This window comes from Phalacrocorax aristotelis, chromosome 2, assembly GCF_949628215.1.
Source record: "Phalacrocorax aristotelis chromosome 2, bGulAri2.1, whole genome shotgun sequence".
Lineage (NCBI taxonomy): Eukaryota > Metazoa > Chordata > Aves > Suliformes > Phalacrocoracidae > Phalacrocorax > Phalacrocorax aristotelis.
In genome coordinates, this window is record NC_134277.1 from 130,176,836 (window position 1) to 130,202,559 (window position 25,724).

Sequence of the window (25,724 nt, forward strand, 5' to 3'; positions counted from 1 at the left end):
TCCATTTTGAATTACAATTTTTGATGAACATTTTTGCTAACAACCATAAAACAATCAAAAAATTCAAATGCTCTCTCTTACCCCCCCCTTTAAAATTGTCCTCTCTCTACATTTTCCCATTCGCAGTCATAAATCCAAACCACTTTTCTCAGTAATAATTACTTTAAAAATACATCTAGAATACAAATCAGAAGGGCTCCACCCTAGTGTGCGTGCGCACAGAAGTGTTAGAGCGTAACAGAATCATGGAATGTATTAAGGGTTTTTTTAAGACTTGCAGACAGTGAGATCCCACCGCAATGCCATTTCACACCCGCACGTATTTAAGGAAGCATTTCTAAACTATTCCATTGTAGATCACAAGAAAGGTGCCCAATTTGAACAGGTCTCCATTAGCTTGGCCGTTCGCACTCTAAGAAGAGAAAGGAAAACCAGGGTGAAGGATGAGAGCCTTGAAGGATGAGATGGGGCTTGGAGTTGTCCCTCGCCAGCAGCCACGTGAGAAGCGCGCTGCGGCAGCCAGCGCCAGTGAGCAGAGGGGGAGCTGAGCAGGGCAAGGGCTGGCTTTGCTGGAGCTAGAGACGTGTGAATATTTATGCATCGAGTGACAGTGTGAATGATTGCGCGCAAGGGGAATTGCAGGCTGAAAACGTAGGAGTTTAGAGCAGGCCAAAGAATGGGACTAAACATACATGTATGCAGCTGGGATGGAGCGAAGTCATTATAGAACATAAAACGTGAGAGTGAGATTAGATGTGGAGAGATCGAGACCCACTTTCCTATTTCAGCAGTGGAAGACTTTGATAGGGCTTTGCTTTAGCTAGATGTGAGTTGCTTGGCTGCAGGCTTCTCTCTGTGAAACACCATGGCCCGCTTAGTACGGGGAATAGTTCATTCAGGTCTTAAATATTTCATTTAATGCACAAGAAACTAAAATCTTTAAGCCAGAAATACTCAGAACCTATGAAAAAGTCACACCCTGAATGGCTTACACAGCATAGCCCACATCAAGAAATACTAAAAATCCATTAAACATTTTTAAATGGGTGCATGTGAGGCAGAGGGAGGCGTAAGGTGGAAGGATAACGTTAATGCTGTGCTATAAAGATCAGGAGGTGACTTCCTAATGCACTGCCTGGAGTCAGTAATCCGGCAGCTGCCACTTTAAACAAGCTCACCAAAAGTGTTGACATTCCTCTCTGGGAATTGCCTGAACAAGAAGAAACCTTTTTTTAGTGTATGCTTTTCTGTCGCCCTCGACCTGAATATCATTGGTGACGGCAGCTAAAACAAGAAGTACCGCGCTCGGTTAATACTGATTTCAGTAATGGACTAATAACGACAGCTACACACCAGAGCTTTATTTATTGTTTTGTGTTCTCTTACTCTGAAGGCAAATGACTCTCTAGCTTTACCAGAAGCGAGTGGCACCTCAGCGTTAAGAGTACCACTTACTACCTTAGTTTTGGAAATCTGTTTCTTTATAATGAAGATCTTCTTATTCAAGGGGAGAATGCATGCAGGACTTACATTTATTTGAATTATCTTTATCAAAGGGCAATAAAATATTAACAATAAAATACAGAAAACATAGAATGCAGAAAGACAGATCCTGATTGCCTTATTCAGGAAAAATTCCTTTCTTACTTCAGAGAGGGTCTCAAGTATAAGATGCTGAGCTGACATTCCTACAGAGAAACTCCATTAGGAAAGGTTTTATTCCAGGGGCAATTTATAATCTGGGCTTTCCTTTCCTTATCTGTACATTTGGAATTTTCCTGTATCAGAAGTCTTGAGCATTCATTTAATTACTGAAACTAGTGCAAAGCAGCCAACCTCCATTTCCAGTTACTTAAAGCAGAATTTGAAGTAAAATTAATGTGTAATACTCCCGATCCAAAAACTAATCAGCACAGACATCATTCATCTTCTTGTGCCTTCTTTCCTAACTATTCCACATTATTCACCAGAGCTTGGAAAAATCCAAATGATGGAAATTATTTTTTAGGACTGCAGATCTCAAAAATCACATGCTAATAGCTCCTTTCTCCTTGCAGTAAGAGACTATAAGCACATAATGGTTAAGCATATCATGTATGGAAAGAAGCAGCTTCTCGGGTATTCAGGTCACAGACTAGCTAAGGCACTGGTTAAAAACAACTCCCTTCCTGAGGAAGTTTGAGAAATAGGCAGCCAGTTTAGCCTACCAAGTGCCGATAGTTTTACATGCTTTTAATACAAAGCATCACTACTAAATAAACAGGCGCTCACCTTCTTTTTCTGAATGTTCTTGAAGGGCAGTGTTAAGTTCAACATACTTCATTCTGTCTGGTTTTGGGATTACAAAGACACAGATAACATAGCCAAAGAGACACCAGTACCTTTCTTTATAAGCTTTGAGGGGAAAAAAAATCCAATAATGGCCAAATCTTCACATCCTGTAACTTCTGGCGTTTAGAATTCAACTTACTTCTGCCATCACTTCAGATTCCTCCTCCACCTACATCAGAGAGATCAGAGAAGACAGATGAGCTTTTCACACCAGAACCACACCAAAGCCTCAGTCGGTCCTGTCTTCATTAACACTTCTCAGGACACACAACATTTCTACAGAATGTATAAGCAGTGCTGTCAAAAGCCACAGACAAAAAAAACCCCAGGTCTTTACCTATTGCAAGGATATCAACTGATGCAGTGAAAGCCCTTTTATTTAACCAGTGCTAAACCTGAGGGCAGACTTCATTGGCAGACTAATTGATATAATCTGACGACCTGGAGTACTATCCCTTCCCTCATTACAAAACGGACCGGCTTTTTGCACACACAAAACCAGTGACAGTTAACAATTTTGGCCAGACAAATTTGTATCAAGTACCGGTAATTTTCAAGTTCCACAAGAAACAAAAATCTTAGTAATAACCAAAGCAATTTCTCATATAAATGAAATCAGATAAGAATCAGTCTTTTATTCCAAAACATCTTACTACGAACTATATGTAACTGATTATACCCAGCTTTACTGGATGCATAATTAGCGATTACCATGACAGTCTAATATATTAACTCTCCCAGAAAGGAAGATCTTACCCATCCAATTGGCTTTTTGAATTAAAATATTAGTTTATTACATGGATCATTTCACAGCTGGCTCTGATTTATCTTGGTTTTGATGCAGCAATTAATTCTGCTCAGAATTAAGAGGACAGAAGGATGTAGCCAGTAATTTCTGTAGTCTCTGGTTACAGTGTTTGATTGAAGAGGTAAGGTTCAAATACATATTTTTTTTAGCAGTGAACTCCTAGAATCCTTCAAGGCCACATGACTTAAAGTGAAAACTCACTGGGGTTTTTTTTCTGGCAAAGCAAAATGTGTTTGTTACAGACACAATATATAACATTTATCATTTAGTGACTGTAAACAAGCAGGTTCACATATTAATTGATTCCCCTCAGAGCTCTGTTAGTCAGGATAGCTACTTTGCACAGTACACGAAAATAAAAAATCATAAGGAAAACACGGCAGAGACTTTCAGATCCCCTTATTTTTATCAGTTGTGCTCTGAATTACAACGACATACTTTCCCATACTAACAGATCATGTGTCGTAGTCCTCAGCCCAAAAAATTGATGGGCACATCTTGAACACTGACTCAATTTTTGGCTTTTTTCCCCCCTTCTTCCCCAACATCAGAACTTTCAAGCTGCATCACAGGCAGTTCTATGCACTGCTTTATACCTGCATATATGAAGAAATAATATGGCATGAAATTAACTTATACCTTGCACTATTTTTAATGTGACATTTAAGAAAAATAGGACTTTTTTCACTGGTTACTGATTTATGTTTCAGATGTGTACACAGTGATTACAAAGCTTATGTACCTATACATATATTCTGATTAGGATCAGAGCCGTACTAAGGGGAGGTGTTTGAGCACCAATGCCTTACTTTGTTTCCCTTTTCGTACTTCTAACACACCAAAAAGCTGCACCAGTACGGCGGACTGCTCTGAAAGCAGCAGAATCTTTACTGGCAAGGCCTGGTCTCGCACCTCTTAGGGCCTAGCCACAGCTTTTAGTGGGGAGAAATAGTAGATGATGATGGGGATAGGAACCACTAAGGCACATCTGATGTATCCAAGTCTTTGCAATTGGACGGGATGAATCCCAGGTGCTGGAAGTGAATTTGAGGAAGGCACAATGATTGGGTTTTCACCTCAAGTTTGTTAAAGCAACTGCTTTCAGCTTTTCAGATATGGGAGTATGGCTACAGAATGCCTGGTAAGATACAGGAAGGCAAACAGACAGTGTTTATATCATTGCAGTAAATTATTGGAATGGACTTAACTGAATAGCTTCCGGAGTTATGCTGAGGTATCACAGAATTTATTTATATATTCCTATTCACATAGCAGTCTTTATTTTAACCTCAAATTACTTTTTAAATCTCCCATGCAGGTATGTGTTTTAAAAAGCTGAAAACACAGCATTATTTCTTTACTATGTTAATTTGATTCATGCTTTGTGTATATAAAAGTGATTTTCATAATTTTGCAAAATAGTTACACAATAAAAAATGTTCAGTGTTAACACAGTGGAGTAAAAATGTTATGAAGTTTTGAGTTCTTATTTCAACAGTAGTCTGTAAAAGTACTGACAACAAAGGCCTAAGGATAGGAAAAAAGTAAACAATGCATACCGGATGTCTGTCTCATTTAGGTAATAACTATTATAATGACCATATAACACCTAAAAAATGCATATGCAAAGATTTGAGTTTGTTTTTTGTTTATTTTACTACCCCAAAGTAGTAGTTCATTCCTGACACAATTTTGATCGAGCCATTTACAAGATGCAACTCACTCAAAAGTCACCAAACAGCCCTCTCTATATACACATTCCGTTTAAAATGTTATTGACCTATGGTTGGACTTGGTGATCTTAAGGGTCTTTTCCCAACCTAAATGATTCTAAAATTCATGTATTTTTTGTACCAGGTTTCAAACATTCTGCGTTTCAATGTTCTTGAAAGCGTATTACAGCCTGCAGACCCAGGTGTGCCCCGGTAATTTTTTGACCTACCACTGGCTGACAAGTTGCATGTGCCATTTGGTCTTCTAATGGTCTGGGCAATAGCACCTACCTCCTGGAAGAGGCAGCAGGCTGATGCAAGCAAATGTGCTCCTGCCAGCTTGCCAATCAGCGGGCACATTAGGATGAGAGGAAATGGTCTCAAGCTGCATCAGGGGAGGTTTAGATTGGATATTAGGAAAAATTTCATTACTGAAAGGGTGGTCAGGCATTGGCACAGGCTTCCCCGGGAGGTGGTGGAGTCTCCATCCATGGAGGCGTTCAAAAATGTGTAGACGTGGCACTTCTGGGCATGGTTTAGGAGGCATGGTGGTGTTGGGTTGATGGTTGGACTTGATGATCCTAGAGGTCTTTTCCAACCTTTATGATCCTATGATTCATATATCTCCTGGCAAGAATCTGCCTATATGATGTCTGGTCATCCACACCTGTAGGAGTACCTGCGGTCTAGCTGGCAAACTGCTCACCAGGAGACGCACACTCTCTCTCAGTGATTTGAAAAAACATTTGTCCTTTCCAAGGGCACAGAGGATTTAGGTCTGTTAGCACATGCGTTCTGTTACTGTATTTTAGATCCTTCCTCTTTCCCAGTTTTGGGCACAGCCAGCAGCACAGAGAACTGGGGTGGGGTGGCATGGACATAGGAAAGGAGGGATCATTTCCAAATCAGCAGTCTCCAGGTAAATAGCAGAATTCATGCCCAAAAAGGGATGCCTTTTATCATTGTCTTTGGGAGGCTGAATGATGTGGCAGTGTTAAGTACTACAGAGTCGGCATATATTAAAACTACTCTTTTTTTCCTTTAATTACCGCTACTGAAATTTAAGTTTAGGGAGAAGATAATGCTGTTTGCACATAGTCTTGCATGTTTGTAATGAGAGTTATTTCTTTCCTTCAAAACAGATTATGAATTATCATGGGCAGAATCATTCAGCACCACATCCAGCTGAATTAATTCAGCAAGACTGTAAATATGGATAGAGAAAATACCATAAACAACTCTGTAACATTAATTACTGTCTGACAAATGCACTCACACCCACTTTTGCAGGTAGAGCATTTCCTCTAGAAAAAAAGGGAACCAACCACTGAACTGATGAATTGCCTGCTGAAACCTTGCATGGGCCACAGTAACCAGAGACTGTTTATACCTGATCCCCATTCAAATAGCTCTGCTCCAGCAACCCTATTTAATTTCAGAACTTCATCTCTTCGTCCTTACACTTGCTCTAGCCTTTCAGTGACTCCTCTCATATCCCATATCTTGGCTGAATAATTCAACTGCAAGTAAATTCCTTACATTTCTCTTCGATGGCCTTCGTCACTAATTGCTGATTGATACTTTCTAGACCTCACTGAGGATACGTTTGCATTTTTCCTTCAACACCACTGCCAAGGAAAGGCAGTGAGACAGGCTATGGCTGCTGGGAAAGGCACTCCAGCTCTGTTCAAAACATGCTCTCAGCTCTGCCGAAGTGCTCCATCTGGGATCTCCAAATACCAAATGCACCAAACTGAATAAAGTTGGAGTGCTTGCACACTATTCAGTGGCTGAAACCAGTGCAGAGCTAAAACTGCACTGGTTTGTATCTTAACTCTGTATTTCTCCTTTTTCTGAAGCCAAGACAGAACATATTTTTCGAGTTTTCAGAAGTTTGCTGAAATCGACATTCAGTAAGACAATAAGATTTAGGTTACCTGGAGGTAACATATCCCCCACTGCCCTCTCAAATAAGAGAACTATATCCTGTAATATGAAATGAACACATGATTGTAAAAGTTATGTTTTGGGTATGCAATTGTTTTAATCTCAGTATCAGGCCTCCCAAAAAAACTGTCATAGAACAGGCTTTAATAATTTTATTTATTTTAATGCCAGTTAGATTCCTATACACAAAAGCCCAGCACACATGCAGAGCATGTACACTTTTACGTGTTTGCAAAGAAACATTACTCTACATAGATTTCAGACCACCTAAATCACCTCAATTAAAGGTATTTATAAATATTTAACAAAATAAATAAACGCATACATACAATGTTGATAAAAGCATCTGCCAAAGAGCTAAGAAGGGGGAGAACTAACATTGCTCACCACAAGTTCCTTCCATTTGGACTAGAACTTGAACCATACAGATGTGCGTGGTGGCCAGGAGAGAGGCTTATGATTAGTTGACACGATCCAGTGTAGTGACTATATGCTGACTATATCATTTAAAGATATGACCATACTGCTAGTCACATAACATACACTGGAAGACAAAAGGTGACTTTCCCACCAAATTCCAAATTGCTATGGTATTGCTATGAATACCTACTAGGATATTTATTTCCGTGAGTAAGGAAATGTGGGCAGAAACTGCTGGTTACAGGTTCAGTTTACAACAACAAAATTTCAACAACTTTTCTACTCAGGGAAAGTTAATAACAGTGTATCCCATTGGAAGGTATTAGATATCTTTAAAATAGCTAAATGGTTTGTTTTCTTTTAATTACTTCCTGCCAATATCCATCATTCTCTCTGAATGTTCAAAACTAACTTAAAATCCAGTACGAAATTGCTATTGTTTTTGTAGCATCAAAATAGAAAGACTAATGACATATTTCAGTAATCTAGTAATAACTGCCTTTTTTCATTGTTCAAGCTGTACGTAATCCTCAGTGGATCTTAGATGTAGGTTAAAAAGGTATTTAATGCCCGTTTTTCAGTTGCCAAGGTCAAACATCACCTAGCGTGTATAGGGAAAGAGGAAACATCTGTTGGAATAATTTATTTGACTAACACATAGGGTAGGATTAAAATTCACTAATTTCTTTGGTCTCATACTGAACTTCAATTAAACAATACAAGTATTTGTTCAATTTGACAAAATTTTGTTGCTTTACCTGTGGGCACATTTATGCAAATGCCTAACTACTGGATCCGGCAAGGGAATACTGTGATTTGTCATTATTTCATGCCTGCATATACTCTGAGAATTAATATTTCTGTATTTTGAGTTGTGTACCCCCTGCCCCCCCCCAAAAAAAACCCCAGAACATTTTAGAGAATTCACAAACCTTTAACTAATTCCCAAGACTCTTTGGTTTCCATGGAATTCTACTAGTAACAAGATTAGAATACATCTCAAGATCAGTGGTTACATATGGAATTGTAATGTACAGCAACTTTTAGTGTCCAAGATAAAAGCCCTGCTTAAAAGTTTTTTGAAAATATTAACTGCAAGTCATCTGACTGTAGATTATTCTATGCTTTATGCAAATCAGAGTAAAATCTTCTAGACTAACAGTAAAAATAACCCAAAACAATCACTCAAATTGTTTAATTTGCAAATGTAAATCAATACAATTACAGACATTTTATTCCAATCAAGTATGGAAGATGCAATCTTTGGCTTTCTAGGCAAAGACCCCTTTCTAGGGTCAAAAGGGATTTCAACAGGGCCAGGATTGTTCTCCAGCTTCTTAATACTGGGAAAATTTCTGTCAAGCAAAGAAGCTCAACAATTGGATAGCTTTTTGTCATAGTACAGTAGAATTGGAATGCTTTATCTCCAAGGAGATAGCAGAAGTTCTTACACTGAAGAAAATAATTGTCTGGGAGGTGCTGTACACATGTGTTCCATCCTTTAGTAGAACTAAGGGGAGTGCTAAATGAAAAATGTAGCTTTATTCAGCCTGGCCCAAAAGACAGAATGCTAATAAAGATGAAATGCAGGCTGACAGGACACTGAGCTTGTGTGAAAAAAAAAAGAAAACACATGTTTGTATGGCATGTGTACCTCTCTAAATTTCACAAGCCTGGACTATTCAGTGGAAAATAATCACGTAGTAGCACTATTTTATGAGAACTAGTGCCTTGTTCCTGCAGTTCTTGTTTTTAAACTTCTCTGCTTCTGCAGGAGGAAAAAAATTCAGGAACAGGCAATATATGATGAGTTCTGTTTCTTTCTAGGACAGAACATATCCATTGCCATATGAAGAACAAAAATGATACTTTGGAAGAGAGCAGCTCTGTGATTTGTGATTCTTCTTCCCTTTGCAAGGGAAAGGCAGCGATTTTTAGTCAAAACAAAAAATCAGTAGGAAAAAAACTGATGGAATGGAAAGCAGTAAGTTGTCAAGAATAAAATAGTATTACATGGTGCCTAGTTAAATTTTCAAAACATACTAGTAAATTCTGATTTGCATGTAAAATAAAACACTACCTTTAGTAATTCAATTACAAAAGAATACCTGTGTCAGTTGCATTTATTTATTTATTTATTTAATCTACAGCATTGCATACACAATGATTTTTTTGTTGGCCAGTACAGCTGATAAGTAAAAAACCTGTTACACTAAAAGTAGCATTAAAAATCTGGAAGGAATGATATTAGGTTCCAAATACTGAATTTAGCTATTACTACAGGTAAAACTGGAAAAACTACAGGTCACAAACTGCAAATCCTTATGGGCAGATTTCATTTCCACTAACAGTTGCATTAGAGTTCCCAGGGCTGCTTATGTGAGTAAGGAATACATATGCTAAACTCTGAATTTAAATTCATCTGATGTCTAAATGTCTGTAAGGCATACACATCAGATTTTCTTTCTTGGTTATCTTGATGGTCTTGAGCTTATGCTACAGGAAAATGCTAATCAAGTATATAATACACTGGAACATGTCTATTAGAAGTAAGCTATAATGATGAAAAGTGATCATTTCTCCTTCTGCATATTACTGCATGCATGGGATCGGCCTTCACCAATGTTGTTGAAAGTACTGTACTTCCAAGAATTGACTTGTATATTATTTTACTTTTTTGGAAGATTACAATCAAATGCATATGACAGAAACTAGTAACACTGGAGTAAAGTTATTACTATTAGCCAGTCTACTGATTTATAACCAGAAACTGAAATCCATTATCCTGCCTTTCAAAGAAATAAAGACAACAATTATAACACAGTTACAAAAAACCTGAAACTGATTGAAGACGAAATTCTACTTTCACTTGTCTTGTTTTCCAGCTGACTCAGTAAGAGCTGTACATGCAATAACCAACAGAACTAAAAGGAAGATGTCTGAGGAACATACCTGCGTTTTCATCTGATTTATTTTTTTCCCAGGATTCTTGGCAGAGGTTTTCTTTTAACTTTCTGCATCTCGGACAAAACTAAAAAATTTGTTCTTTCTTTCAGAGAGTGACTGTAGTGAAAAGGAAGAATAGGATAAGGTGTTTCAAAGTCAGCTGCAGAAAACAAAGAAAAAGGGATTAATTAAAAATCCCAGGTCAAAGCAAATCTACTTTAATATTCACTATGATTGATCACAGGCTCCCAAATATCTTGTTATAGAAAACAGCATAATAAGCTTTAGGGTAAAATGCCTCAAATTTTGTAACTGAGAATGGAAAACTTTGTATGAAATGATGGAAAGTGCTGCAAACACCGACAAAGGTGAATATTATAGCAGGTATTCTTCTTCAGGTAATTTGAAAGGGAGTAAATTAAATTACATAGCACCTCCTTATATTGGTAGTTATTCAGAAGGCAGAATATTACTTTCAGAAGCACTGCCATTCACATGGCTTCCAAACACCAAGCAGACTGCAACTTTCTTGGGGCTGAGACTGACAGGCTGAGTGCTTTTCACTTCACGTCTTCAAAAACAAGTGAACTTCATGAGATTTCATGAATTAATAGTTTGAGATTGCATGGCTGTAAAGAACATGCTTTCTCCCCCAAGTTACGTATCACAGTTTATCTTCTGAAAGCAACAGTGTAACTGCCACCAATTTTATTTTATTTTATAAATACGGTCATTCAAACCATTTTGAGTAATTTGAAGTCGAATGTCAGTTTCTGAATCCTGCAAGATGGTAAGACACGCTGTTAAGTCATTTATGTTTTAATCTGCAGCCAACTCTATAACAACAACCCCCACCCCGCTGTTTTTTAAAAACCTCAAAGTTTATTTCAGGTTTTGCTTGAGTTTCAAAATTAATTTGTTTTCCTGCTTCAAGAACCTGTTGCCTTTTCTTTTACATTTAAGGCTTTTCTTCCTCTGAGGCATATATTTTCTTTCCAAGTTTAAAACTTTTACTGCTGCTAGACATGTATCTTGTGAAGGCCTTTAAAAGGACTGGGAATCTACACAGATCAAATAAGTATTGACAAATAGATTTTAAACATCCAATGTATTTCATGCATATTTATTCTAGAATGCCTGACACTTTTTTCTTTTAATATGGAAAGTAACTGTGAATATTTACAAACATTCAAAATGTATTAGGTACTCCTTTCCATAATTCTGGGAGATTGGGATGGGAGGGAAAAACCACCACATGAACTAGTGCTCAAATTAAATTTTATATTGGAAAAGTTCAATTTCTACTCCTGTGTTTCGGTCTCACTGCCAGCACAAGTCTCATTCCCAGTATATTTACTGTTAGCTGCTATTTTATTGTTTCTATAATTTATTAGTTTGCTTACAAAAATGTAGATAGGCTGCATGTTCATTTGTCATTCTTTCTTTATTTTTGTTCCTGGCAGCTTTGGAGGCTTTCCAATTCATTAGGAACTGTCTTTCTATTTCTTTAATTTCTTTCCCATCAAGGGATTCTGTCAAAGAGAAGAGAACATTTTCTGATACCTGAAGTTAACTAAAAGGCTGTACAAACCCGTATGTAATGTGCACTGATTCTATATTTGCTCTCTTCAAATCTTTTTTCCTCTTTTTAGTCTTTTGGAAAAAAAAAAACCACCAGTATGATACTCATATTTAAGCTGCAAGAGTGAGTTGACATGCCTTAATTACAAAAAGCAGCTTTGTTTTTGTAACTTTCACGGGAAATATATATATTTCACATTCAGTTAACGTGAAATACCTTATAGAAAGTTTTGAAGAAAAGCTATGCTCTTACACAAGATATATATAGATGCAGAAATTCAGGTTAAGGAGAAAAACTGCGTTCTTAGCAATCAAGGAATCTTTGTGCTCATGAAGACAGACAGACAGATTTGGCTCTTTAAGATTACCTTTACTTACTTAGGTACCATAAAGCTTTTGCTGTATGCTTCCTTGGTTGCATCTGCATTTTTGAGTCAGACCAAATAAAATACCTCATTTGGCCACAAATTTAGGTTGTGTTAGAACTGTGCTAAGGCACCGTTATTTTCATTGTGCATATAGGCTTTTCCTTTTTCTTAATGTCCAGTGTTTTGTACTCTCAGAAAAAAGAAAACCAAGTTCTGTAATTAAAGAATTTTAAACAACTTTTTTTTTAAATTTTGTCTTGTTGTTTAAACAAGAATTAAAAACAACTTTTAAGATAATTTCCACCATTTTATTTCCAATAAAAAATGAGCAGATAAATTTTACTTGTTTCTACAGTATGAATACTTATGTATAGAAGACTAAGTTGCTTCCTTTTATGCTAAAATTTTCTCAAAATAATAATGTAAACTGCAGTTTAAAGAGCACAGTAAGGTTAAGATTAACAAGTACGTTCACAACACAAGTGTAAACTGCTTTTAAGTTTAAGGACAAATGTTATAGAACAGATTCAAACTGTGCTACTGTAACTGTGCAACTAAAACACCTAAGCAACTACTACGATAGGGGAGTAGACTAAACTTAATTTTGAAAATCAGTTTCACAGCATCTGGAATATGAACACAAAAAAGCGTATTGTCTTATAACAATCTCACCAATCCTCTATTATAAAATGAATGATTACTGCTACGAATAGCAGAACTAAGCAACACCGGTCATGCAGTTGATTACATAAGCAGGTTTAGCTACATTACCTGTACATACATTAAAAATTTATCATTTGACATAAATACCTATGGCAGTAATTGTGTTTACATACATAGTGCAGTTCAAGAACAATTAATGTATCAGTTATTTCCTAAAACAGTAAGGATTATGAGTGGATTTTGGGGCTGGCCATTGGTTTTATTTTTTACCTAAAGTCCATGACTGTACTACAATCCTGTCCCTGTACTTTGGCTTGTGGCAGATGGGGTTTCCTGTAAGATCCATTCCACGTAGCTTTGTCCATTTGTTTAATACAACCTCCAAATCCTGCAGTTGATACAAGAACAGAACACTGTGATTGTTTTTCCCCCTCCAGAGTAAAATTCAATAGTAACGTAATTTGTTCATCCAGGCCCAAATCCTGCACACAGAAATAACTTCAATGAGACTGTTCGTGTATTAATATGCACATTAAGATTGTGCATTTTCAAATACCGTGATGTGTAGCATTCCCTGAATATATCATAATTGCACAGAAAAAATGGTAATCCATTTGGAAAACTCTGCCTTTTTAAGGTTAGAGTAATGCCAGCTATGGAAATTACCACTACAATCCCACTTATAAGCACGTAAAGCTGAGGAATTACCAGCAAAAAAATTTGGGTGGTATGTAACGTCTGTTAATGCATCCCCATGGTCTCACAGAGCCCTTAGAGTATCAGTGCCTGATTAGATTTTGAAAGAATTGTGGAAGAATAAATACTTTACAGAGGAAGAACAGACTCTAAAACAGCTAAAAATCATGCAAACCACAGTAGACTGCCTTTCTCTTTATATATATGTAAAACTGTATTTTACAGGAGAAGCAGTGATCCCCCCCACATATCTGTGGGTGGTCAGTTATAGTATTGGCCCAAATAGTGAAATTTTTGAAATACACCTTTCTCCATCTGGGTTTCTGTCTGGTTACCCAAGGGCAGTATGACCTAGATAAAACTTCTTCTGTCTTTTAAATACAATAAATTCAAGTTAAAAGGATGCAAAGCTTAGCAGTTTGGTCGTTTCAACTCAGATACCCTACTTTCTGAAATACTTTCTTTTCAAAATTTCACTTAACTGTCATTCTTGATAGGCTTAAGGAGGGATTCCAAATAATCTGTATGAATGTAAGAGGAGAGAGAATTTACGTTCTACAGGTGTAATAATTTGGAAAAAAATCTACTAATCATGATGTGACAGATACTAAACTGCAAAGTCTGTAGAATTTTGTAGCTTGATGCCAATAATGAAGTATCTAGCAATGTAGATATCTCTTAGCTCCTTCAAATTTAGAAAATCACCTGGGTAATGCAAGCAAGAAGTCCAGTTTTGGAGGCTTTACTCCCTTGGTAGAAAATTCTCCTGGGAATATTCTATGGGTTATATAATACATATTTAGAAGAATCACACGGAAGTGGATGTGGCATTAGAGCCTCACACATTGATGGTGATACCATCTATCATCTATTGTTAGCCAGTGATGGTAACATCTTTTCATAAAAATAGAGAGCAAAAGTTTTGTTCTGTGAGGAGCAAGACTGATAAAGCACTGCAAGAAACCCTGAGGACCAGTCCACATGAAGAAACACTGATAAATCTCATAATGTTACAAAGCAAAGCTTTATCAGAATAGCAATATGATAACCCCCCCCCAGTTTAGGTGCTAACACTTAATCACAAACACACCAATTTAGGTGAAAAATATTTTAGTCTGGACTTATTAAGAATGAAATAGCATTTAGCAAGTGTATTTATTTATTCTTACCTGAGCATTCAGGCATTGTCATTGAAATCTGGAATGTATTCAAGATTTCACTAGAAAGAATGTTTTCAAGTAATAATTTTGCAACACAAAATTGTCTATTACTGAAATAAAATGCATACAGTTTAAGTTTGATGAATGTATACAAAGAGTCCTGTAGATTTTGTTAGCTGTTACTCACTTGATAAATGACCCAGAACATGCTTACTCCAGTGTATGTTTATCTAAGAGCACACTAATCCTGTGCTGAAATATGATTACCCTTTCGATACGCTCTAGTTGTTCATTGCCTTCCTGTCTCTAATAAAGTGCTTTCACTTCCTAGCCTTTCAATAAGCTGTACTAAAGGGACCAGACACTCTTCTGGGCAGTCTCCGTTTGATAAATGATCATGTCATGCTATCACTTTGAGGTCTGCTACAAAATACTGACGAGCAAATTATATTCCATTGGGGGGGGAAGAGGGGGAAGGGCAAGTGCCTTAGGAGGCAGCTGTAGTGCTGGCAATATCGTTCCTACCAATTAATGATGGCCATTTAAGAATTGGTATTTGACCAGTATGCTCCAGTTTTTATCGGATACGTCTAGTCCAACTGCCCTAACTACATCTACAGACAGCAATTTGTCACCGTTTTGACTACCTGTCATAATCTATTTGAGAAAATCTATAATTTTTCTCTTGTTCCTGACTCAATTCTGAAGTGAATGAATTAATCTTTTGTGATATCCTCTTGTCATAATCAATATCGGGCAGAGGTTGAATAAATTAAAGACTTAGAAAATACAGATTTTTATAGGTATTTCTAGTTACGTTTTCTCTATCTATCCAAATACTTACGCAAGTCATAATCTTCCCAAAACTACTGTAATTAGTAAAGAAATAATATTCTGGCTTTTTGTAAACAGGAATAGTTGTGTTTTGTTTTGTTTTTTAATAGGAATAGTGTTTTTTAAAAATTCCCTTAGTATTCCAACCCAAATACACTGCAGCCTAGAAGTCTTTGTGAACCTGACTAAAGTAAACCAGAACCTAGATAGGATAAATAAATGAAGTAGCAAGAAAGAGAAAGCTAAGAAAAGCCAATTCTATTTTAAAATCAATTATGTTTTTGATAACTGACCTAAGACATGCTTTTTACATGTGGTAGGTAGTCATAGTAAGTTTTTTTGCATTAATTGAGAAATATTACTGAATTTTGTTCTGTTTACTGTTCAGACTGCATTATATAAACTTCAGCCAGGTGAAACAAGATCATATGCCTTGACGACTGTTCATTATGCTAACAATGCCCTGAATTAGCCAGAACTTGAAGTGCTTTAATTTATTGGCCCTAATTTTCAACTATGCTGAAATCAGCATGGCACTGTTGAAAAGCAAGGGAGTATGGGGTTTCATAACAATGTGAAAAAACTGAGATAAATGTTTAGATACAAAATAATTTTACTGTACAAAAATGAGAAAAGTCTACATGAGAAGATATTGTATTTAATGCATTTCTTATGCCTTTCACATTTCCCCCTTCTGCAAAGATTCCATATTATTCCTGCTCCCATCTACCTCTGCTGCACAGATCACTGCTGTTCACCAGCCCTGCTAAGACCTGGATGGCTCCTCTACAGCTTCTCTTCCCACCAGTGAAGCAGAGCTGGGTACAGAGCTCTGCAGCACTCCCGTCATGCAGCACCACCACGGCCTCTGATCAGTGCCAAACGTTCCTGGGGGTGTCCTTGATGGCAGTGATGGGGAGCAGGAATGGGAAAACAGGGTGTAGAGCCTTTGGCATGAAAAATAGTTTTGAAAACAGAGGGGCAAGAAGGAGGAGAATGGAGGCAGCTTGTGTGGGAACGAAAGAGCATTTCCTGTGCGTAAGAAGTTCAGCCAGCAGAAGAAATTAAGTATATGTAGTACAACGGCATTCCCCCTATAATCCTTTCAGCTATCACAGTTGTAGAATAATATAAGCTCTGGAATAATGAAATTCAGTGTTACAAAAAACCTGAAACATACTCAAAACTTCCCTCAACTATTTTTTTTAAACAGTTAGCAGATGTATACAATTGTTCTGCTAGGCGTTCACTGTAAGTTAAAGCCTCTTAAGTAGAGCTAAAACTGATTTTTTTAATATACTTTGCATCGCATACTGCTTTTCAACAGCTTTTTAAAAATTTATATAAGAATTTATATTAGTGATAAGTGGCACCTACTAAAATGTAATCTCTAAAACACAGTAATTGTAGCTGGCAAGTTCGATATCCAGCTGCATCACACTGTCTGTTAGGCATATTCAATATGGTCATTAATTTTACAGGTCTGCAAGGGTATGAATAGAAATACTCTATATGCTCCATGTTTTCAAAACTTGGAGATTGTTTAGAAAACCCAGAGGACAGTCACCTTCAAAATTTCCCAGAGCTTGATCCAAGCATAACTGACAGCAGCAGCAGCAGCTAACTCAAACGCTAACCACATAATTATTCAAAATCTGTAACATGGAAATCTAAATGTCTAACTGATTTGGGTAAATGTTAACTCTGGTCTTCCTGATAATGAAATAATGACTTTTAATAATGATTAAATAATACATACACTGTTACTGAATAATACAGCCCTCTCCTTATTCTCTTTCAGAAGATACTGGTTTTTCCTCTGAGATACTGAAAACACTGTTTCTGAACTGGCATCCTCATTCTTAAGAATAATTGTTTTTTTGGCTAAGACAATCTTCTTTTAAGATCATCATCACTGAAGTCTTTTGTTTTTATGAGAAAGAAAACAATTTAAAAAATCTCTGTAATATGTTTTATTTAGAAAAGGAATGCTTTTCAAAAGGGAAGCTTTGGAGAGACTACCTATTTAAAAAAACCTTACTGTTATTTTGATGTAACCAACACATTCAATATGGTTTTAATTACCCAGCAACAGCCAAGATGAACTCTATTTTGATATAAATTCAATCACAACTGCCAGTCGGAAACACAGCTTGAAATACAATACATTAATAATCCTCTAGTAAAAAAGACATTCATCATTCAACATTTTTTAATATTAAAATGTAAAAAATTAAGAGCCCAAATAAAATATATTGACCTAGAAATTTGCTAGATTATGCATACAAAGTCCTGGAATCTCCTGTAAAAAGAACTGCAAATTTAATGTAAAAGATATTAAGTGTTCTAAGAAGTAGCAAGAATAGTTATTTTAATAATTACTAACCAATGAAAGTTAACATTTCTAGGGAAATAGAATGTGTATGCAAAACAGTAATGAAAGAGTTTATTTCAATCAAGGCTTTGACTTGGTGATTTGGGTTAAGATTTAAGCCAATTCATTTCAGTATTTATTAGTGAAAATATAAATTTCAAATAAAGCACAACATCAAGAGCATAAATACGTTTATTTCACTTGTTTTAGCTGCTACTGTAGAAATTAGAGCTTTTGCTTATGAAGACATGTCTTTCCTTAGCAGCAAATTATGGAAGAAATTCACTCTTTACTTTCAAGACAAATACTTCTTTTGCTACTCCAGCACCAATAGTCAAAAATTCATTTTGATACTAGAAAGGCTGCAAAATCAGCTAGATGATCTGATATTCAAGCAGCAGCTTTTATTTACATTAAAATAGGGAAGATCTGTAATATGGTAAACTATTGCAAGTTAATTAACCAACAATGGCCACGTCATCTTTGCACATTAAGCCACAGACAGTCACTCAAATGGCCAAAACATACACACTAACTCTAAGTTTTGGACATATTCTATTATAGTTATAACTTCCATGCATTTACTACTCAGTTGATAGATGCATGCACAATTGCCACTCCACGTAGGATTAAAGGACATTTGGACATCCTGGATAAATGGTTCTCCACGTTAAATCTCAACAAGATTTTTGGATGAGAAAAGGCAACACACTTGGAAAGTCAGAGGTTCAGTAACTGAAGAAATCAAGTTTATTTTTACTAACCTATTTAGTGATAAAGATCAATTTGATTTCTTATCACCCATACTAAATGGAACAAATATTAATTTTAATACCTTCATATGTTGAAGTTGATTGTCAGCTGCTCTAAGATAAGAAAGATTTTCCAAAACTGCCAGTTCTTCTAATTCATCTATGTTGTTATTGCTGATATTCAACACAGACAAAGATTTCTGGAGGAATAAAAGCAGAAAAATAAAATTATTTTTTTCATGCCATGCATAAGTCAAGTTGTAAATTCTTACAGAAAGTTCTCTTAAAGGAAGAACAAGCATATGAAACAGAAACATGCAAATAAATACAACTACCACACACCTCACACATTGTTTTATCTTGGCCTTGCATCTTGTCCTAAAATGCTGTTCATTTTAGTTTTGAAGTCAAATCGAAGTAAGATTATTCCTCAATTATTTCAGTACTTCATAACAAATACAGAATTTTTATTTTTCTCTAAACATGTTAAACTGCTTTACAGAGTTCTGCCAGTGCTACTAACTCTAGATTCAAAGTCTGAAACAGACACAGTAATTGACTGCCTTTTCCAAGGTTACATCCGAATTGCATAGAGCTGAAATCCGTATCTGATGTCCACGTAGTCTCATTTAACAGCTGGACTATTCTGTTTTGCTTTCAGGCATAATCCTACAAACTTCTTGGTATACATACCTCTCTTCCTTGCCCCTTCTTTGGAACACTAGTGAGTCATATGATGCACTTTGTCTTTTGTAACAGACAACAGTTAGAAAGATCTTTACATTCTAGATAAAAAGTAAATGTGTTTCAGGTGTTTAGCCCAGGAAGCACTTAATGTAGTTTCATGTAAAAGGAACAAGAAGCTTATATGAAAAAGGGCACCAGTGAGTTTAGATATGGGATTTACCATTAGTTAGAAAACATCTATTTCAGCAGTGTATACAGGAAAAGTAACTCCCATCTAAAATCTGACCAAGATCTACGTTGCAGGCAGAAATTACCAGTATCATCCTGATACGCACAGTGTATAAGCTTAATCTCCTCAGTCAAAAGATTCATGATACTGTCGTCATAAAGACATTTGCTCGTGGTATACAGAGACCTAAATGATCCCATGTTTTTGGCTCTTTCGTCTCTGACATCATTAAGAGCCAGAAACAGATAGAAGATGATGAAGTGATGTCTTAAAAAGGGACCAAACACTTAGCACTCGAAGGATAAATATAGAATGTTTTCACATGTAGCTTCCACAAAGGTGTTACATAGGCAAGAATGTAAAGTGTCTCTTAAAAAAAAACAAAACAACACAAAAAAAAAATCCACCACACCAAAAGACCTTAAATAAAAGCCATGAAGAGCAAAATGCTAGTGACTCTAGGCCTGGATGCTGAAAAACACTGAAGTATGAGAGCTATCCTGGGAAGATTATAGCTATATAACCTCCCTCTACTTTCACCATTTCTCCAATATAGAAGGAACAAAGTAGAAGTGCTCCCACAGGAATGGCTCACTTCTATTAAAGGAAAATGGCACGACATGTTGTGGATTGCTTAATCTCAAAACAGCAAGAATCAGAGCTAGGTCAAATGTTTATGACATACACACGAACAAAAGAGCTCACTTTACAGTGAGTTCTTCATCTTCACAAAAAAAAGCTCATCAAGCCCCAACTACACTTTGGGAGACACAGCAAGATGATTTTTTTTTTTAGTATAGAACTACATCTATTAGTAAATACAGTCTATTTTGATAGACATTTGATGAATTGATAGGATTTGACTACATTTGATGTTTACTGAGCAATTTACATGTTGAAAGAAAACATCAAAAGGTGACTTTCCTGAAATCTTGACCTACCACAACATACAAAAATGGCAGAACTAAAACTGAATGCTTTTGATTGTGTTGCTCTTAATAGCCAGAAAAAAAGCTGTTTGTACCTTTTGCCATTGCATTCTCTAGAGAAATACAGGAGGCAGTAAATAAACTAATATAACAATCAAATCAGAGAACTATCAACAAACTAATTCACTACAAACTAAGTAGACTAAGATAACTAACTGTGGTAAATTCCTACCCCTTTTTTAGTTTGTTCACATTCTGTGGGTATAGAGCATCCACATATATCCTTACTTCCTCTCTGTCTTTATTCTTATTTCCATCCTTCACAGAAAAATAAAAGAAGAATCTGCTGGACTCCTTGCTTATATGAGAATTGGGATGAGAGTACCTTGGTAGAATCTGCAAGAAGAGCACCAACTGGGAGAAAAGGAAAACACATCATGATCAAGCCCTAATCACTCCTCCTAAAAATACTGATCTACTGATTAACAGCTCATTGAAATTCTCAAAATGTACTTACTGCCAGGGACCTAAGAGATCTTGGATCAAACAGAAGCTTCTTGCCAGGAGGGAGGTGTTGACTTTCAATATGTAGCTCCCTTATTTCTTCTGATTTATCCAAACCCTCTACTACAGTGATGCAGTTGCCCCCCAAATATCTGCAGAAAAGAACACAAAATAGATTTAATACCATTTGAAAGCAAAAGCTAACACAAGGCCTCAGTGTATATATATAAAAAGTAATATTTTAAGTGTTATTGAATAATACTTGGAAATGATACTAGAAAAAGTAAATAACCTACCATGTAAGTAGAACACACAGATAACAGATCCAAGATTTTTTAGGGGTTTTATATATTGCTACTATTATTAAATGGCTGAAAAAGGAAAATAATTTAAATGCAAATAAATATGTTAAGATGATAGACCATCACTTTACTTCTATCATAGGACACTTTGCTAAAAAAATTCTAAGCAATTACTTTTAATTGAAAAGCAACATTTAAGAGCTAAAAGGACCTTACTGGCTACATAGTTTTTTAATTTCTTAGTGTAATAATTTTTCTTCTACTAGTAAAACAAATGCATGTTTTTCAACTTACAGTTTTTCAAGGTTTTTCAGCGATGAGAGATTTTCCATACATGTAATGCAATTGTTCTGAAGGTAAAGGTGTGTTATGTTTGAAGCAAAGTCCAGGTTCTGGATTTGACTGATTTGGTTGTCATATAAATACAGAACTCTAAGATTTTTACACAAAGAGAGATCACCCTGAAACAAACAATAACAAATGAATGCTACATAGAGCTCACTCACTGCCTGCTTCTGGAAGCTGTTGATTGTTTTTATATTTAAGTTCTGCTGCATGATTTCGACATTTTTGTCTTTACCAAACACTTTTAACAACTATTTTTCCTCAAAAAACTGAGTGTCAGTAATCACCTCCTGCACAGATTTAAGACTGAAATCTATCATTACTGTTCTGCCGTACAGAAGCTGAGGGCTACAGCCATCATCAGCAGGTGCACCACATCCTGTGTGACTTCATTCCCTTCCCTGCCTTCATAAGTCAGGTTTCAGAAAAGCACAATTGTTAGTGTAGTTGTCTCCATCAAACCTCAGTAATGGAAACCAGTTCTTGGCAAAGGAATACTGATTTATAAAAAAACTTGCACTTCAATGTATTTTAATACACTTCCAAGTCTAAGATGACACTCAAATGTCAAGTTTCTTTGAATGTGTTATTCTTAAATAACTAAAAGTTCACATATTCCTATGAGGGTTTCTGTAAAGCTTCTCTATGGCATCTGATGAACCAGTCCTAATCAAACGGACTGATCAAGTTAGTAATTCGCTATGGCTCTGCACATTCCTAGGAGTGGGCTGAATAAACCCACTTGCTTGCACAGATCTGCTCACACAGAACAAGCTATTTAATCTTCTTGACTGAAATCACACTTTTAAAACAGAAACCCACTATACACAACAATTTAGTGGTTCAGGGTTCAGCAGTTTCAAAATGTGCTCAGTATCTTGAGGGGATTTGAATTAACTTGGGACTTACTGAAACCTGTATAAATTTCCTATTATTAAACTCAAAGGAAGAAGAACTGCTTGCAGGTTTAGTCTTTGAAAATTAAAAGGTCATGGATTATTTTTTAAATTAATAAGCCCCAGGGAGCAATTTAAAAAAAAAAAAAGTAGATTTTAACCCGACTAATTTGAAAAAGCAACTACACCAGTCCAAATTTGTTAATCTCACTTGGCTTATATCCTGTTCCTGGACTCCCCTTTCTTTTCCCAGACTTCCTCTGAAATCTAAGGAATAAATCAGAGATAGATTGAAAAGATTGTGCTCTGCAAGTTAACAACTTCTTGTAAAATTCCCAAGACTACAAAATATATGGCATTAACGAGAATAAAAGTAGTGTTGCACTTAATAGTACGTAATATCATTACTACTTCCTTAAAAAAATATATCTGATCTGCAAAATTACTAGCTCATTACATCATCTTCACTTCCACAGTCGCATTTTTATAAAGGTAACCATCAAGAAATACAAGTCTTTAAATAAAAACCCAAACTGTTGCTGAAAACATAAACTTTGTCTTTTAACCTCAGACCTAAAGTCTCCAAGATCACTATAGCTAGATTTCACTACATATAGCAGGGCTAGAGCACTGCTTTCAAAGCCCTACACCTACTGATGCAACGGCAACAGCCTGGCTGTGTTCTGTAGGAAAGGTGTCAGGTCTAAATTATTAATTTGAAGTATTCTCTTTCTTAAGTGGCTAAAGGGGTGAGCAAGTGGAGTTATCATGTCCATTTTGGTGACTTCCTGAAAGCTCCTTTACAATGTAGCAACTGTACAAAATAATCAAAATAGCAAATTGTTTTAGTTTTTTTTTTTTAGAGCTGCAGATTCAACATTTCACCTCTCTTGTGTAATTGCTTACATGGATTTTCTATTTTAATTAATTAATGGCAAAAATAGTGTACCAATAATATCCTTCTTGTCTGATGCACAGATGATATAGATTGCTACAGTTTCAGGTAAATAAAGTACTTCAACAAGATTCTTGCCATATAAAGAAAAAAGCATCAGGTCAATAATAAGAAACCCTGCAGACTGTTGGAGTTACAGTCACCAACTTTGATGTTTTATATGAAAAGTTACAGCTGAAAGATTATTTTCACATTTCAAATGCACACACATTTAAAATCCATTTAAATACTTTTACATACAAGCAGTGTTCTGCACAGTAACAGCAGTGAATACTGAAGCATGTTTCTAAACAGATATATTATTAGGGCTTAACTGCAAGTCAATATAAATGTTAAAACATAATATGGCTGTTATAAAATAGAAACTTGTCTTTGCTTGTTTGTCTCCCCAACTCTAAACAACTCATCATAACAGTAACTGCAAAACATTTGAGCAGCCAAGTTAAAAAGAATAAAGATAAATCTTACAATTGCATCTATATTTTTATCTGATAAATTCAGATGAGTTATTTTTCGCAGATACTGTCCAAAGTCCTCTTCGTTGCGATTCTTGTGACTGATGCTTTTAGCAATTAGGTCCATTGTTAGTCGAACCATAATTCTGCAATAGGCCCAACTGCTCTACCACTTCTTTTAACAGTGTATGCCACGTGCTCTTGTAAGTAGTTTTATATAATGCCTTAAAAATAAAAAGGAAAACATTATACTACTTGTACCCCAGCTCTTCAACAAAGCTTACATGTATACTTCAAATGTGGTGTTTCGCCTTTTTGCTTACAGTGACACATTTACATAGTGTTTCCTGCTTATAAAAAGCTACCCTTCTTGCTGTCATTTTTTTCACTTTTAGTGTATTAAATAACATTTTAAATAGATTGTTATATTTGATTTGTGGTTTCAGTGTGCTTAAGAAGGCTATACTCTCGTCTTCATCTTTTTCATACAGAAATACGAGCACAATGGTCCACAGCAGAAGTAATTCTCACACATAAATAGCTACTTAATTGCAGCTCATAACCTAATTATTATTTAGAAAATACATCATTCTGTATAGCAGGTTTTACAGGCTGTGAGAAGTGGCAAAACCCTACGGTATTCTTTATTCATCTGCACAGCCATTTTGTCATGCACACCACTGCATGTGCATTTGTTATGCACAGTGAAAAACTGAGTTTTCCACACGGAGGCATACTGTAGAGGTTCTCACAACAAAACCAACATTTTTTTAAACTCTGGCCATTGTCCCAAGTGAGCTTATATATCAGGGAATGGGGGGCAGGGAAGAAGACAAGACACATATTTGAAACTGGACATGTAAACGGTCTGGGGAGAAAAATAGCCTAACAAATAGAACTTAACAACTCAGAATAAAAAGGTTGCTTTTTTTTTAGCCTACATATAGCATACATAATGTACATAAAACAATGTACATTATGTATTTTAGCCAATGCATAAAATCCCCACATCAGTGTATCAAAACAACTGACGAGACAGAAAAAAGCATCCCAATACTAACACTCACACAGCCACATAAACCAAGGCACGGAGAATCCTCCTTGCCCGTATTACGCTTATGAGAAACTAAGCAAAAGCAAAGATTGAAACTGTGTAGAAAGAAGAAACTAAAGGTCAGCAGTTCCCCCTTACCCATGCGGGTTTTGCTTTTTTGTTTTGTTTTTTTAAAAGGTGGGGGAAGAACGCTGAATGGACTTTTTTTTTTTTTAAACACTGAGAAGCATGCTTCTTTCTTGCTTTTTTATGCAAAAAACTTTTCAGAGCCTTTTCTTAGGCTTCTTCCAAACCAAGCAGTAACAGCAGGCTGCCAGCCCGGGGGGCTCCCCGTGAGGTAGGCCTCCCTAGCTCCCAGACCCCTGAGCTTTGCCCGTCTCCCCCACCCCAAGAGAAGCCTTGAGGACGACGCGGACCCGCCGCCACCCCGCGCAGCCGGCGGGAAGGCTGCTTCCATGTCCCTGCCCATAAGCCAAGCGGGACAGGGAGGGTGCACGAAGGACGAGGCGGGACCTGCTCCCCACATCCATCCCATGAAGAAACCACCCTTTCCCCCGCCGGCCTAGGCGAGACCCCTACGGCCCAGCCCGGCCCGGTCCCGCTCCCCCCTCACCTCCCGGCCGCGGCAGCGGGACGGCGGGCAGAAGGGGGCCGCCGGCGCCTCCACGCTTCCCCCCCCACCGGTTGCCGGGCAACCGCACGCCAACGGCCCGGGGGGTCGGAGCGCTCCCGCCGCCGGGTGTGGCGCGCGCCCCTCCCACCCAATCGGCGTTGAG

The 25,724-nt window shown here is 36.7% G+C and overlaps 1 protein-coding gene across 2 annotated transcripts; it reads right to left on the reverse strand.

The window, feature by feature from the left end:
• Positions 1-1,340: 1,340 nt before the first annotated feature.
• On the reverse strand, positions 1,341-25,691 carry PPP1R42 (protein phosphatase 1 regulatory subunit 42). 2 transcript variants are annotated; one of them, XM_075086175.1, is made up of 9 exons: positions 25,562-25,691; positions 23,908-24,118; positions 21,538-21,704; positions 20,955-21,093; positions 18,676-18,792; positions 13,047-13,164; positions 11,568-11,696; positions 10,171-10,324; positions 1,348-2,500 (listed from the first exon to the last, which is right to left on the reverse strand). In XM_075086175.1, exons 2-8 carry the CDS (start codon positions 24,034-24,036, stop codon positions 10,188-10,190), a joined length of 936 nt encoding a protein of 311 aa, XP_074942276.1. In that variant the 5' UTR covers positions 24,037-24,118; positions 25,562-25,691; the 3' UTR covers positions 1,348-2,500; positions 10,171-10,187. The 2 variants fall into 2 exon arrangements, with proteins under 2 accessions (XP_074942277.1, XP_074942276.1); XM_075086176.1 differs by lacking the exon at positions 11,568-11,696 and having other exon boundaries at positions 1,341-2,500.
• Between the last annotated feature and the right edge of the window lie 33 nt (positions 25,692-25,724).

Coding starts and splice junctions, on each gene's coding strand:
- PPP1R42 (XM_075086175.1), bottom strand. CDS start 24,036: ATGGTTCGACTAACAATGGACCTAATTGCTAAAAGCATCAGTCACAAG. Junction 21,705..23,907: donor ATAAAAATATAGATGCAATT/GTAAGATTTATC, acceptor TGTTTGTTTCAG/GGTGATCTCTCTTTGTGTAA. Junction 11,697..13,046: donor AGTACAGTCATGGACTTTAG/GTAAAAAATAAA, acceptor TCTCTTTGACAG/AATCCCTTGATGGGAAAGAA.